The sequence below is a fragment of the Xiphophorus couchianus genome, chromosome 20 (genome assembly GCF_001444195.1).
Source record: "Xiphophorus couchianus chromosome 20, X_couchianus-1.0, whole genome shotgun sequence".
In the NCBI taxonomy this organism is placed as follows: domain Eukaryota; kingdom Metazoa; phylum Chordata; class Actinopteri; order Cyprinodontiformes; family Poeciliidae; genus Xiphophorus; species Xiphophorus couchianus.
The window spans coordinates 17,110,001-17,125,481 of NC_040247.1; the positions used below are offsets into that span (position 1 = coordinate 17,110,001).

Consider the following 15,481-nt stretch of genomic DNA (forward strand, 5'->3'; position numbering starts at 1 on the left):
CTGATCTACACAAGGAGGAGGTAATTAAGCCATTTCATTCCAGTGGTTTGTACCTGTGGCACATCTAAAAACTGTAGGTCTGCGGCCCTCGAGGACTGGAGTTTGAGACCCCTGCCCTAAACCAACAGACTTGACATGGAGGACATTAATCATAGAAGGGGCCCAAAATCACTTTGGAGGAGCTGCGTAGAACAAACAAGTGGCCCTGAAAATTATTGTCGACAAAAGACTATAAGTCCTGTTGGACGTCCAGCAGGACAAAAAGCCTAAGAGCCCATCCTGAACTCAAGTGACATAGTTTTGATCAAATCCCAATCCACATGTTACAATAGTCTAAATAAGTCCAAAACTAAATCCAGAGAAATATTTTCTATAGTATTTTCTCAAATGCTCTTCATCAGCACTGAGATTAAGCTTTTTTGAGCGAAATGTCTCTAGATGTGTAAAAATAGTAGAAACTAACTCTTAAAGACTTTACACCTATAATTGATATCTTAAAAAAGAGAGATCAAGGGTTATGAATACTTTCCTGGACACTGTCGTAAACCGTAGCTTTTTAATATACGTAGTGTAATCTGTGAATATGAACTGCAGTTCATAAATTAAACTTAGCAGAGTCCTTCTGTTTTTAAGGTGCTTTAATACAGTCTTGAATATCAAATTCTGTCTGTATTTTTTCAGGACATTGAGAAGACCATGAGTACTGCGCTACATGAGCTACGGGAGCTGGAGCGTCAGAACACCGTGAAGCAGGCCCCCGATGTGGTCCTGGACACCCTGGAGCCAATGAAGAACCCGGCAAGCTCAGAGCCCGGCAGTCCACTTCACACCATCATGATCCGTGACCCGGATGCAGCCATGCGGCGCAGCAGCAGCTCCACCTCTGAGATGATGACCACCTTCAAACCCGCCCTGTCTGCCCGGCTGGCCGGGGCTCAGCTGCGCCCCCCGGCCATGAGACCGGCACGCTCCGCTCCGATGCAGCACCGCTCGAGCAGCTCCAGCTCTTCAGGGGTTGGCAGTCCCGCCGTGACTCCCACTGAAAAACTGTTTCCCAGTAACAGCTCAGCTTCAGGGTCCAATGTGAATGTTTCAGGTGATGCCGGGGATAAGACTGGCAGCATGTAGCAGAGGTGGAATCTGTTGTAAAAGAGAGAAAAGATGATCGAAAGAAGAAAATATTCCTTAAAGTAGAGACAAATATTGTCCTCACTGTACAGGAGTCTCCAGGTTACCATGGTGACAAAGCAGCAGACGATGCTGTAGGGGTTTAATGTCATACAGCTCTTTGAAACTTGACCTACTGTGTAAAAGACTATGTAAACTTCAGTTATACCTCAGCTTCAACAGAAATCTATGGCCATGCTCTCGTTTCAAAGATTTGTTGAAGGCCATTGAAGCAATACTTGAGTGAAAAAAAAAAAAAGATTCCCACTCGTGACATCCAGTCCAACTGATGTTTTCCATCTCTCCTGTATGAAAACGTCACGTGGACGAGTGTCAAACCACTAAAACACATCCTTTGTTTACCATCCAGGGCTCAGACCTTATGGCCCTGCATACAGGTGCATCTTGATAAATTAGAATATCCTTAAAAAAGCAATTTATTTTAATAATCATTTCAAAAACTGAATCGTATTTATTCATTACACACAGAGGGATGAATTCATTACACACAGTTGTTTGTTTCTGTTCATTTCTTAACATGGTTGTGGCATACAGCCCAATGTTCAGTTTCTCACAAATTACAACATCACCTTTGGAAAAAAAAAAATTAATCCAGAAATATTATCCTGATATAAAGTTAGTGAGTATCCATTTTGGATCCCTCATTCTTCTTTTGACTGTGTACTTGATATTCTTTGTAGTATTTGGGCCTGAAGAATTTGTTGGCTAATCAAGCAAATGGTGTCATGACTGTCAAAGCTAGTATTCATACTTTTGGCAGGTATCCAGTCCTGCTAGAATTTTAAATAAATAAATCTATAAAGTGTCTCAGCAGAGGGAAACATAAAGTGCTCCAAAATTTCCTGGGAAATGACTGTGCTGACTTTGACTCCGTTAAACAGAGTGGACCAACACTAGCATTTTCTACTTGTCATCACTGACTGACAAAACCTCACACTAGGCCTCAAATAACTTAGTATGTTTCCTTCCAGTACCTTTTCCTTCCACTTAACTTTCTAATAATATGCCTGGATACCTTTATCTTCTGTATTAATTAAGTTGTATTGCATACCCTCCTTCTGAAGGGTGGCTGGACTGTCTGTCGCCAAACTATCCAAGTTATCAATCTGAAGCTTGATTTTAAAAGATTTAACATATTGTTAAAATCCCTATATTAATATATAGCAATATTATATTATTGCTCTCATGTAATATTTAATTCTTTGAGAGACTAAATTTCCGGTTTTTACTAGCTGTAAACCATAATTTTCAAAATGATCAAAAATTAACATTTCAAATTTATAACTTTGTGCTTAATGAATGTCTATTGTACTTTCAATTCTCGAATCAGATTAAAGTAATATATTTAATTTTCAATTATGTTTGTAGTTATTGAGATGCACTTGTACAAACCTACTTAACATCATTATGTTTTCTGGTTTTAGTACAAGAACAATGTGACACCAGGATGATATTTATTTCTGCATGCATTGAAAGGAGAACAAAGGGCAAACTTTTAATGGAGCTTGTTAACCATTGTAGAAACTTCTATATATTAATCACTATGATGGAAAAAATGCAACAAGCTTAAAGTATCCAACATTTCTAGGGAAAAAATGCCTTGTTATCTTTATGTGTTGGATTTAAAAATTGGCATGAGTGTGGCAACACTGCAGCAGATGAAGCATCTTGGCATGAAGAAACTTGACAAATCAGTGCCATGGTACTGGAGCAAAATATTTTCCCTCCATACTGCATGGTTAGACAGAACAGACTGAACACGGCCCTGTCCACGGTTTGTTCTCATGTGCTGTATATGAAATGCAGAAAATGAACAAACCGCCTAATGACGGAATCCTGTAGGGAACTTGTACAGAATATAGAGCTAGTAATTTGTAAGTGTTTTATTGTGTACAGGTTAAAACAAAATAAAACAAAGATGGGTTGACCTGCGCTTAGATCTTAAAACACATTTGTATTATTTTCAGTAAATTATAAGGAAATTATTTGATAGTAAAATACAGTTTAGATCTTCTACAATGTACTCTGTAATTAGAGTGTGTTTGGAAATAGCATTAAAGCGCAAAGGCTGAATAAAGGATTTTTTTGTTTATGTTGCTTAAAATATTTTCTACTTTGACACCATTTTCATCTAGATTGTTTCATATTAAAGGCGTATTTTATTTTATTTTATTAGTTACCACAGCTTTTTTAAAGTTCTTTTTCAAATTTACATTTCTACAGTAAAATCTAGTATGGAGATCAGAATTTGCCAAAATTGTTTAAATAAATAAATCATTAAATTGTTACAGAATTGTATCACTAGTAAATTAAAAATGGAAAGAGCGACGTTGATGATTTTAAACATGTGTAATTAAGAGTGTCCTAAATATATGTATTTTATAGAATAAAATAATAATTATCTCACTATTTATTGTTTTTTCATGGCTATTTGCTGTAATAGATCATGAATTTCTTTTATCTGTCAGTAGGTGGCCAGAGCTGCCATTGGTCCTGTTAAATGAATTAAAACTGACTTACTCTGCAGGCTCACCAATCAAACATGAGGTTTGTTTGATATATAGGCATGTGTGATTTTCTTTAAAATGGTATTTAATTTGGTATTAGTTACTGCCTTTTAAATATTTGTAGACACATTTAAACATGTATTACATGTATTCATTTCCAATGTTATTTTTTCAGCTATAACCCATATATTACAAAAACATCTGATGATTTATTTATTTACTACTTTATGACATTTTGGACCTCCATAATCCTGATAAATGTGAGAAGTTTCTATTTTTTATAAGTAGCATAGTCTGGTGTTAGCAGACTATGCTATTTACTTCAAGCGTTGTGTTTATTTTTCCTGGCTGACACAGTAATGCTCAGAGTTAACACCATTCCAATTTTTCTATTGCTGGATTTGATCCACGTCACAATATTTCAGTGTTTATATCTGCTCTAACTTCTGTCTTTTGACATATGTACTCCAGAGACCTTGTAACCTGCAACCCAAAGAGCCTGCTCAGTTCTGCATGTTTTGCGCTGTAATGTGGGGCTCATGATATCAGACTCAGTGACTGTGTCGTGGTGCCTTTTCATGGTGAAATGCACAGATTGAGTCCATCTGGACTTCCATAGATTTGGGTGATGATTAAGCCTAACTCACATCCTAAACTGGGTACTGATTTCACAGTTCGACCACAGATACACCATGCAGGCTGAAAATATTTGCTGGATGTAAACTTCACTTTTCAACTCTCATAAAAGGATGCATTGGTGTTTCTGTGGCGTTGTTGTTGAGAAGAGTGATCTTCTAAAGCTAAAATCAATGGTGTTTCAAAGACATAAAGCGCCCTCTTCTGGTTCTTACTGGTATCACTCTGTGTCGTAAACCAGCTATCAATTCATCAAGGGCATGATGGGAACTATCTGAATCTAATATGACGCTTAAACTGATCCAATATGTTTTTACTGTTTTCATTTAATATTGTATTTCAGATCTTTTTAAATCCATGAGAAAGAAAAGTTCCATAAAGTATATGATTACATGAATGAAGCATATTTAACACTTTGTCTTTATTTATGTGTAAGTAGAACACATTTGAGTGCCTTTTGTGCACAATATAAATTTTTTTATTAGAATTCAGCTTTTTGTTCCTTTTTTTACTTTTATACTATAATATGTTGCCTATTGGTTGCCATGTTATTTCAAAGTGATGTTTTCTTTTTGTCCTACTTTCTATTGCTACTCATCTATCAAGCCACAATGAATCATGGAAGATTCATTAAAAAAAATGCTCATCTAGACTTGTGTGAATCCAGGGTAAGCTGAAAAAAAAAAACTGCTGTAAACATGAACTACCAGTAAAAGTTAAAAGATTCATCTTGAATGTTTCTTTTTTTTCTACTATAATTTACTCTGTGATCTGGCTGTGCTGAAGTTGAGCCATTAGCTCCTGTCCTTTTAGAGATAAGTTGTTGTGGTGTTGTTGGCAACGGCTGAAACAGTTCAGACTTTTGTTGTGCGTTCGCTACAAGGCACCTGGTGCGCTTTCATTTTCCCTATACATGTGATGTGATGTACCTGTGGTTCAAAAAGATGGCATCAGAGTCAAAGAGCAGAGCGAGGCCCTGTCTGGGACTAGTGTGTGAATTACTGTCACACTGTTTTACCTTCTCCTTTACCTGTTTGTCTGGTGATGCTGTTTGTTGATGAGTGGTTGGTTGAAACCTGTAATGTAGTGTACTTGATCCCACTGACCGGATGTTGAAAACTCCTGTGTCGAAATAAAACCATAAACCTCTGTGATCTGCTTTCTGACTGAGGGGTTTTTGTGGATCTAGAAAATGAATTGTGTGCCAAAAGTCCTAGTGCTTAAAAGTTGTGTTCACTTGTCAAACAAAAAAAACCAAAATGTTCAAATTAATAAAGAAAAATACTTGAAAGGTACACAATATAGTTTCACCTTTTGAATTGAATTATTAAAACAAATTACTATATTTTATTGTACTACTAAGTCTAGTTTTCATCACTTTCACCACTAATATTTAGATTATGGCAAAGGTAAATTAATTATTTATTAAAGCTACATTAAATGGAAGTTAGATATAAAGGTTTTTGAACCCTGGTGGATCTCACTTTAGTCATCTCTCCTAAATTAAGAATGGCCATTTACTCTTTTGACCATTTTAAATTCCTCCTTTTCAACAGTGGTCAAGAAAGACTTCAGCTTTCAAGTTTACAATCAGATCCATAAAATGTGGCTTCCCTCATCATTCTTTACCCTAGATCTTGACGTTGATAGTGGGGACATTAACCTTTAAAAAGAGCAAAGTTGTGCCAGGTCTTTGGTAAAGTATCTGGGCAGACTTTTACATTTTCTTCCAAATTCATGTCTTTCATCTAATTCTCTGTTTTGAATTCATGAGGAATGCTTTTAGTCAATTTTCCCGTCTAATATTGTCTTTCTTAAAGCCTCTTTCAGGATGACATTTTTTAGTCTTGGTCTAATATCTGCAGGATCTCCGAGCTAACTCTACTGACATAGCTCTGTTTTCTTTTTTAATGTTATTAAGCTTTAATAAACTCTCATTAGAAATGCTTTTTGTTCTCCCTTTTCAAGCTTTGGGCTTCTGTGTAATGCTTCTCCTAAGTGAATACACATTGCAGCTGAAGATAGCACCCAACCTGAATTCTTTATATAACTTCAGCAGAGAGGCATCTCCACAGCCCACATTTCCAAACTTATCTCTTTCACTGAACATGTGATTACAAGTAGCTTATTAAAGGTTTTTAAGTAAAGATCACTTTTTTTTCATGTTGCCTCTGAAGAGTTTTGTGGCTTTAGTAAATTCAGACAAGTCAAACTTTTTAGTTTTTTTCATTCTCCTCTGATGTATTTTTAACATCACTCTAAAGAGAGATGAAACCACATTGCAAGTGGTTTTTTTTTGGTTTTTTTTAGAAACTGTGACCATTCTTGTCTAAAATTCTCATTATATTTATGTTCAAAACTATGTTTTGCAGTTCATCCGCTGGCCACATGATGGAGAAACTGCAACAGAAACAGAAATGGTTTGTGACTATCAGCATTATACTGCTCGTCATTTTTCATTTTATTATTTAAAGGTTGACTAAAAGTGAGGTGAATATGGCTATACCTTCAGTTTTGCAACAGCATTTGCATAAATTAACTGATTACATCTCTGTGTGGAATTGGCTTTCTAATCTATTGGAAAAGAGCCTCACACCAGCAGAGCAGGGCATAAACAAAATTCAATTTGTTCCACCTGAGAAACAGCTGCTCAACAGGAACATGTAAAACAAGCAGCTGGGTTCACATTTTTCATCAGCCTGGAAGGTATTTTACTAACAGGCATGAAGGATCTTACGCAATCACATTCCCAAAAGTCCTGTGCTGATGGGCTTCAAATACATGTGAAGTTGTAGAGTCAGACTTTAATATTATATCAGAGTGTTAAAGAGGTTGCACTCACACACACAGATACACAGTTAAAACATTTCTTTGTCAGAAAAACAATAAAATCTACATTTTGGTTTTTTTTGTCAGATATTTCTAGACAGTGTTGTTACAGGTGTTCATCAACAAATTGTTGTTCTTTTCTATTAAAGTGGACCTGACTCAAATGGCTCATTTTATAACAGAAACATATTGGCTTAGATAAACACTAGAAGAACTTATTTTGATGCAATTATTTTCACAAACGTTTTTCTCTGGTCATCCAGACAAAGTGAAAAATAAGTTACATAAGTTCTCTCTGGTGGCTTAATTGAGAATATATTTCATTGTAATTAATGCACAAATGAAGGTCAGCACATCAATAACACACTATCACTGTCCAAGAGTCAAAGAACAGCAAAATTATTACAGCTTCTTGTTTGAGCCTTCAGCGTCTCTTTGTTCCTTTCCGGTTTAAATATCTTGAGGACTAGGCTTAACCTAGGAAGATTTGTTAGAAACCTTTATTATTAAGAGTTAAAATAATGCAATTAGTTCTCTAATGACTTAGAAACTGGTACTTTTTAGAAAACTAGAGTTTTTTTTCAGTGTTTGGACTGAAATTACTTGTCTCTGGATCAAAGCAGAGACTCTCCAGATGATAGTCCAGACCAGATCAAAATACATTTCCAAGAAAAAAGTCAAAATAGGATTTTTCTCTCATGTTTAGCAGTCTCGGGGTATCAGACAAAGGTCTCAGTGGAATCCAGTCCAGCAGATGCTGCACTGAGACTAATGGACGTATCTTTGATGTGTTCAAATGTTAAACTATTTTTTTTTTCTGTTTGTGCGCATATTTGAATCAAATTGTGCCGTGGCAATGCATTTAGCTGAATTCCATCAAAAGGTTTTCAAGGTCACAGAAGAATGGCAAAAGCTCCAAATTCTGTGGCGTTTCCAGTCATGCCTGAATCTTTGAAGTGCTGTAGTGCAGCAGGGTCCTGTTCATATTGCATGCATAATAAATTAAGCTTGAGGACAGTAAGTCACAGACAAGTTGGCATGTGGCGTCACTGTTGTGCAAACTTTTAGCCAGAAAAGGAAACATACAATATGCTGCAAGATGAGCTCAAATATTTATAGGGATTGAACTGCATGGAAGACATCCATGGTGTATAGGCAGCACAGAATACATAAATACTGCATGACATCATGATATAGTTGAACTGAGGCACAGATTTTTGGCCATGATGATAAAATTACACATTTTATTCTGTTTGGTAGCTGTTTAACTTCAGGACTTATTTCAACTCTTGCTTTATTCTTGTAATGTTCAAACTTTTCTGGCGGGCAGAACTTTTGCATAAAGAAGAAAAAAACTCAAGCAGCATAATAATTTTCTCAGAATTCACTGATGTGTCAGCTGACAAGTTTCTTTTGGTTCAGTGAGGCTAAAGCTTCATGGCCAAGAGGAATATAAGATCAGGACCTTGCAAACTTACTCAAGTTCTTTTAGACCTATTTTTTTATTCAACTTTGATTTTTTAGTTGTATTCATAAATAAATTTCAGAGTTTATGTATTTCAGTAACTTATTTCACAAAGTGAAACAAATCAGATTAATTACACAGACTCATTTCAATCCTTTATTTCAATCTTTCTGATTTTCCACTTACAGCTTATCAAAATGCAACATTTAAGATTAAAATATTACATCAGACCAATAGAAAATAACACTCATCATAAAGACAGGAGAGCTTAATGAAAATTATGTTTAGCCTGGAGGCTATTTTCAAAGGGTGCCTCTATTGATCATGACTGTAAATAAAAAGTCATGACAAACTAAAAAAAAGGAAAGTGTATAGTTCTCATTCCACAGCATCTTTAAATACTCGGCTACAATGCTGGTACTTCTTACCTCTGACTTCATCTGTTTTTTTCTAATTCTCCACGGTGGCCACCATTGTTAAGATGCCAAGCAGGTTTGGCCTTGTGCACTGGGCAACACAGGGTTAGATGACTCAGTGCTAAGGATCTCATTAGATACAGACACACCAGTCGGGAAGAAACAATAGCGTACCACTGATAAGGCCAAGCACAGTACAGGACTATAACACCTTGTTAAGCAAACTCAACTATTAAATCATGGACTGAATTTGAATCATGACAATACCACATTTCAGCTTTTTAGCATCCATGTTTGCAGATCTGATAAATTCTTAATGTTTTGCTGCCTGTGTTGTGATTCCACAGAGTTACTTTGCCATATCTAAAAATCAGCACAAGTGCTGTTGCACAGCAACTACATGGTCAGATAAAAAGAAAACGTGGTGCAAAAACCTTCTCCTGTGAAGAAAACATTCCATGTTATATTCTTATGGATGGTTTGCTCCACACCAAGATAATACATGTGGGTGTAGAAAACCTTAACAAGGTTTCTTATTAATATCTCAGTCATGCCTTGTTTGTAGATAGAATAAAAAATAATGTCTGACAACAAATGTAGCAGAAATTGGTTAATTCGTCAATAAAATGTTCAAAAGAAATAGATTAAAAAAACATATGCACTTATAGTAATATAAGTAATATAAGTTAAAAATAATTGAGCTGAATTTTTGAGCTTGAGTGTGACAGCAAAAACATGAAAATCCATTTTCTTTTTTTTTTGTTAAAGGTTTTATAAGGTTTCTCATTAATGCCAAATTATAGTTTACTAAAGCATTTTGCACAAAAATAAAAAAAAAACAAATTATGATAATGTCACTTTTTATATTCTGTACTTGCAAGTAAGCATTCTGAATATGTACTAATATATGTATCATTGCTTATTGTAATCAAATAGCTTAAATATAATCTAAGCTGTATGACACAAAACCTACATGGACCAACATTGATCATGTTTACATGATGTTTGGGGGACGTTTTGGTTTAAATCAAGTGTTTGCAAATTTATCGTGATTTTTCTGTCTTGTTCTGTTCTGACAAATGATCCTGAGGGGCATGTTCTTTGAATTATTGTGATTTGTTGGTTGTTTCAATCATGTTGAATGTTTTAATTAAAAAGAATGGTGCTTCGAAGTGGTTAATGTAATCAGAGTTGCTGTAATGAACAAAGTTTCTACAGAGTAGGCAACAGATTGAACATATCTCACTGTTTAAAAAAAAAAACAACAACAAAGTATCATGTCATTGCTGCTGAGGGATGTAATTGAATTAAAGATATTTTTTTATTTGTATATCACTTTTCTTGCCAGTGGGACTTTGTATCTCCTGTCTGATGGGAGGAGACTGACTGAGTGATGGAGGGGATAAGAAGGTTCCTCTGTGATCCACACAGAGTTCATACTGATTGGACAGTTTGTGATGTATCAATTATTTTACTAGCTTGATTTGTTATGCAGGAGAGTTTTGTTTTCTGTGTGCTAACGATAGAGTTGTACCAAGATGTTATCTGTGAACATACAGTATATCACATCAGACAAAAACACATAAGTAAGCACATATTATATAGCTACACTTAGAAACTTTTGTGAATCGGGTACAAAACTATTGAAGAATACACACACACACACACACACACACATATGCCCGCGCCCACCTACACACATGTACACACACGCCTACACACGCCCACACACACACCGTGCTTTGTGAATTAAAGGCAGCCTTTATTCTTTATCCGTCATCTATTCTTTTCTTACACACTAAAGTTTACAGAACTCTAATGTAAATCATCTGAAATTAAAGTGGTCATAAAGTATAGATACCTCTTTGTCAACAATGAAAAATTAAATTATTCTAAAACTGAAAATATATTTTGAATCCTACATTATTCATTGCAGTTCTTATAATTTTGTCTTATATTTTGAGACTATTTTTATTATTATTATTAAAAAGGAGAGTTAATAAAAAAGTAAATGGTGAATCAATAAAATACAAATGAAAACTTAAAATCTATAATATGTATGTTTGGGTTTTTTTGTACCAACTTTTAAACATCCACTGGATTATGTTTTACACTTTGTCTAAATTTGCATGGATGCTACAATATAAACAAAAATGCTTCAAGGAGTCACATATTTAGTGAATTAAAACAAAAAGTAGGCATAAAAGTTATATCCTGATCAGAATAAGCACTACGCCAGTTTCCCTTTTTAAGGATTGACCTCCACATAGACCAAAAGGATTCCACTCCACAGTTTTTTTGGAAAGTGCATTATCCAACCACACAGTCACTGATCTGGATCATTGTAATCTTATTTTTCATTTGAAGAAACAGAAACTTGAAAACAAACAAAAAAATGTATAATAATAAAATCATCAAAATACCAAAAGACATTAAATGAGGCATTTTGAACTTGTAAACACACAGGGTCAAAAACTGTTTAGAAACTCTGGACTGGCCAAATTTATCAAAGAATACATGGAAATGGGTTTAATCTGTAACACAATACCAGTAAATCTGAAACCTGGAGTCTAATCACACAGGAATCCAATGCATTATGTCATCTAGCTAATATAAGTCTGCTTGGCTGAGTAACCAATGGATAAACACTCCTATTGTCCAAAACCATCAGTGTCTCTACAGGCCGATGAAAATAGGCAGAGGTTGGTCAGACTCCAGCTGAAACGCTGAAGCAAAGCAGCTTTTTGCTGAGTTTATGTGATGTGACTGAATATGGCATTTTTAAAGCTTTAATTTGACTTCCGTAAGTTTTTGTCTCATCACAAAAGCTTGGAAGAAACTTGGATGAATACATTTAAAATTTAATTATGGTTATGGTTAGAAGAGTCTTTGTCTCCTCCATAAAGTGATTTTCCAGAACACGAGTGACATTTTCATGGTCATAGCTGCACATTTCAGTTTTACTTGAATGTCCGGGAAGGGAAGGCAAGTTCGGCTGGATTACTCCATTCACATACAGGGTAACTGAAAGCTATTTAATGGAAAAAAAAAAGAAACACTAAACAGACAAAACAGTCCCTCTGTCTTCCCCCCCCCACACACAAACACGCACCAAATAGATGTAAAACATGTTATCTGCATTAAAAACAAAGCATCTTATAAAAGAAAATGGAAGTTAGACAATCACATAAAGGAAAGAAAAAAATAAATGACAAAATTTTCATCCAGTCTAAGGTCATTTGAAATGATGAAGCTGCACTGAAAGTAGACTAATGCTGGAAGAATTTCGGTTTTCTTACATTGCTGTCGGACTGTAATTCTACATAAACAAAAATAATGTATAGTATTAAATATAATAATAATAATGATGTGTATTTAGTAAAAGACAGCAATTTATTGTATCCATTCACCATTTCCTCTGATAAATGCCAAGCAACGGTACCAGTGGTCAGTGAATGATCCAGGGTTTCTCCCTGAAGGCTAAATAATTGGTTCAGTGTTGCTGCAGGCGTAGTCCTCAGTGCTGACAGCGTGGCAAAGATCATGTAGGTCTGACTATGAAGGAGTTGTGCAGGAATGAGAGTGCTTTCCTTCATGAAAAGTGACTGACATATGAAGAGGTATACATCCTAATGCTTAGTGGTGTTTTTGTGCATTTAGTTTCTTATTTGAACTATTTAGTTTAACATGATGCCTAAAATTCTCAGGTATTTTTACAAAAAGTATTTTAATAACTGCTTCATATAAGTATTAATGAGAAACAGAATTAAAAAAAAATGTTTTTACAGATAACTGTTAATGCTAATTCTCACTCAAACACTTTACTTTTGGTCTATTTCTATGTTTTATAAATATACTTTCTGGTAAATGTATTCACCATACGAAAATATGCTCACCTCACAAACAGAAGTATGGAAACATTGAACTACAGTCTGATCAAACAACAATGATGACAAGATTTTACAGGTGATTCATAGTTTTTCACAGTCATTTAAGTGGTACTCATGAAGGACACTGAGGATTAAAAAGCCACTTTAAATCCAACTCATGCATTGAAAACAACTGACTCCATAAATCAAACAGAGAAAGTCTAAGTGCCTTGTTAAGGATACATGATCAATGAAAGTGGAGTCAGTAAGGCCAACACAAGCTAAAAAGTGTCAGTAAGCAGTTGAACCACATCGGCTCTTTTTCTCCCTCACAGCTAATTGGTGAAATCAAAGAACCAATGCAGGGATTTCACAGTCAAGGTCAGCATTTTATCTGATGGCTCAGTACTTACAAAGCAATAAACTTAATTTGGCCGTTCTGCAAAGTCCACTTAAGCTTATCTTAAAAGTCTCATTACTTTTTATAGAAATAATTGAATGTCTTTCAGTGCTGTACGTGACTGAAGAAAAAAGATATTTTAGACTGAAACATCAGGAGCTAATGAGTTGTAAGCATGGCTCAACCCTGATGACATGATGCTGAACGTTTTGACCCAAATGGAGAACTACACTTAGACCCAGAATAAAGAAGTGGGAGTTTATTTAGAGATTGGTAGATATTAAGAGGAGCTTCTGGGTCCAGGCTTGTGATGTCTGAAGAGGACAGATTAGAGTCAGGAAGCAGATGAATGGATGAAAGTTTTAACTAATTAAGTCGGAGAGCTTAGTTTCCAGGATAGGTCTCTGGAGAAGAGGAGGGTGGAGAATCCTGACAATTACTGGTTAAGCAAGGTGTGAGATGAAGATGATTTAGGAGATGGCATTAGAGAGCAAGCAGGCAGGTAGTTGTTTTTAGATAATAGAGCAGCACTGGAGGACCAAACACATGTGAGGATGACTTCATCAGAAGATCTTGACGAATGGAATCAGAGATGACTGATTAAAGCAATGACTTTAATAACCGAGGACACAGTGAACTCAGACAGTGAGCAAGAATCAGTTTGGCAAAAATAACCATGTACTTCACTGACTAAAAAAATACTTAAGAAAATCTCTTGGCTTGACCTCACCAGTAAGAATGACCATCAGGTCTCCCAGCTGCTCCTTAATGGTGGCTCAGGGGATATGAGTTTGGCACTGGCGAGGAAGGGGTTTTGCAGCTGTAAACAAACTTTGCTTAGTGAAAAACAGTCAAAGATGTCTGTATAGATCATTTAGACTTCTCATATTGTCTAACCCCATTTGTGAATGAGACCCCAAAATGTTTGGAAGTCTCCCACTTCGGTCAGCAGCTCAGTCATAAACCATGGCTGAGGTTTGGCTGAAAAAGTTGGTTTATTTAAATTTGCTAGAGCATTTTCCAGCTTAAGAGCGAAACTGATTTAATGATTTTTCCAGGTTCAGAAAGGGGAACTTGAGATGACTCCTAAAGGCGTGCAAGCGTAGAATATGTTTGTTTTTGATGGTCAGCTTGGAACTTGTTTCATTACATGCTTAATACTTCTATTTCATTATAATGTCGTCCAGGTTCAGCTATCTCTTTAACAAATCAAACGAGAGTGTGAATGCTGTCACAACATGGCCAACAATCAAAGTCAGTGGCTCTGGAATACAAAATTTCCATCCTCTGATATTTAGACTGGGCTCAGAAATTACATCCTTTCTGTTTTTTCCCCCCAACAGAACCAATAAAGTTTTACTGTTAGAGCCTAATGATGAATAGCTCATATAACAATCCCTCATAAAAAAGAAAAGGATATTATCAAGGTAAAATGGGTAAAAAGAAGTCATGGTTCTTCATTATGACTAGTAAAACTAAGCAAAAAAAAAAAAATCAGTAATGATAGCAGATTCTTAACTAGCAATCAAATAACCTCAAACTCCCTCGCAGGGAAAATTTCACATTACTAATCATCCAAAACTCATGTTATGCTATGTTGATGCATAACACTCTATGGTGAGTCAGTTGTCAAATCAACCACAGTGATGCCAACATTAAAATAGGTAAATTTATAGAATAGGCAGCGTGAATTGTACTTTCAGAGTCCAATAACTGAACTGTTGATCTCATGTTAAAACCTTGCATTATGACAGTAAGAAAAGCTCTTCTCCAAATACTTTACGTACCCAGGTGCTGCATTTGGGTGCAGCACCTGGGTACAGGTTTTACAAAACATGTTAATTGTTTAACATGTTTATCAAGAATTTGTTTTTCTTCAGTGGAGAAACTGAAAATTAAAGAAAAGGGCAAGTCATATCCGATACGTTATAAGAAACGAAACAAGAAAAACAATAACGTTTATGTATTACAGGAACAAATGGTCAGGTAACACGCATCAACGTGTAAGCAGAATAATATAAGATATTGAATAATATGTTACCACGGAGCCCGTTCCGAAATACAAAAACGTGTAAATTATAAAACTGAATTTGATAATTCTCAACTGGGTGTGTGGCGTTTTTCTGTGAATATGAGATGCCCCACTGGCCGTGAATACAGCACCAGTGGCG

General features: G+C 35.5%; 1 protein-coding gene across 3 annotated transcripts in view; it reads left to right on the forward strand.

Moving 5' to 3' along the window:
• The window catches only part of srgap3 (SLIT-ROBO Rho GTPase activating protein 3), a 68,464-nt gene extending 62,979 nt beyond the window's left edge, over positions 1-5,485 (forward strand). For all 3 annotated transcript variants that reach the window (XM_028002741.1, XM_028002742.1, XM_028002743.1), the window contains one exon: positions 682-5,485. In XM_028002741.1, the coding sequence (XP_027858542.1) occupies positions 682-1,128 (447 nt within the window). In that variant the 3' untranslated portion in view covers positions 1,129-5,485. The remainder of the gene's footprint in view (positions 1-681) is intronic.
• The last annotated feature ends 9,996 nt before the right edge of the window (positions 5,486-15,481 follow it).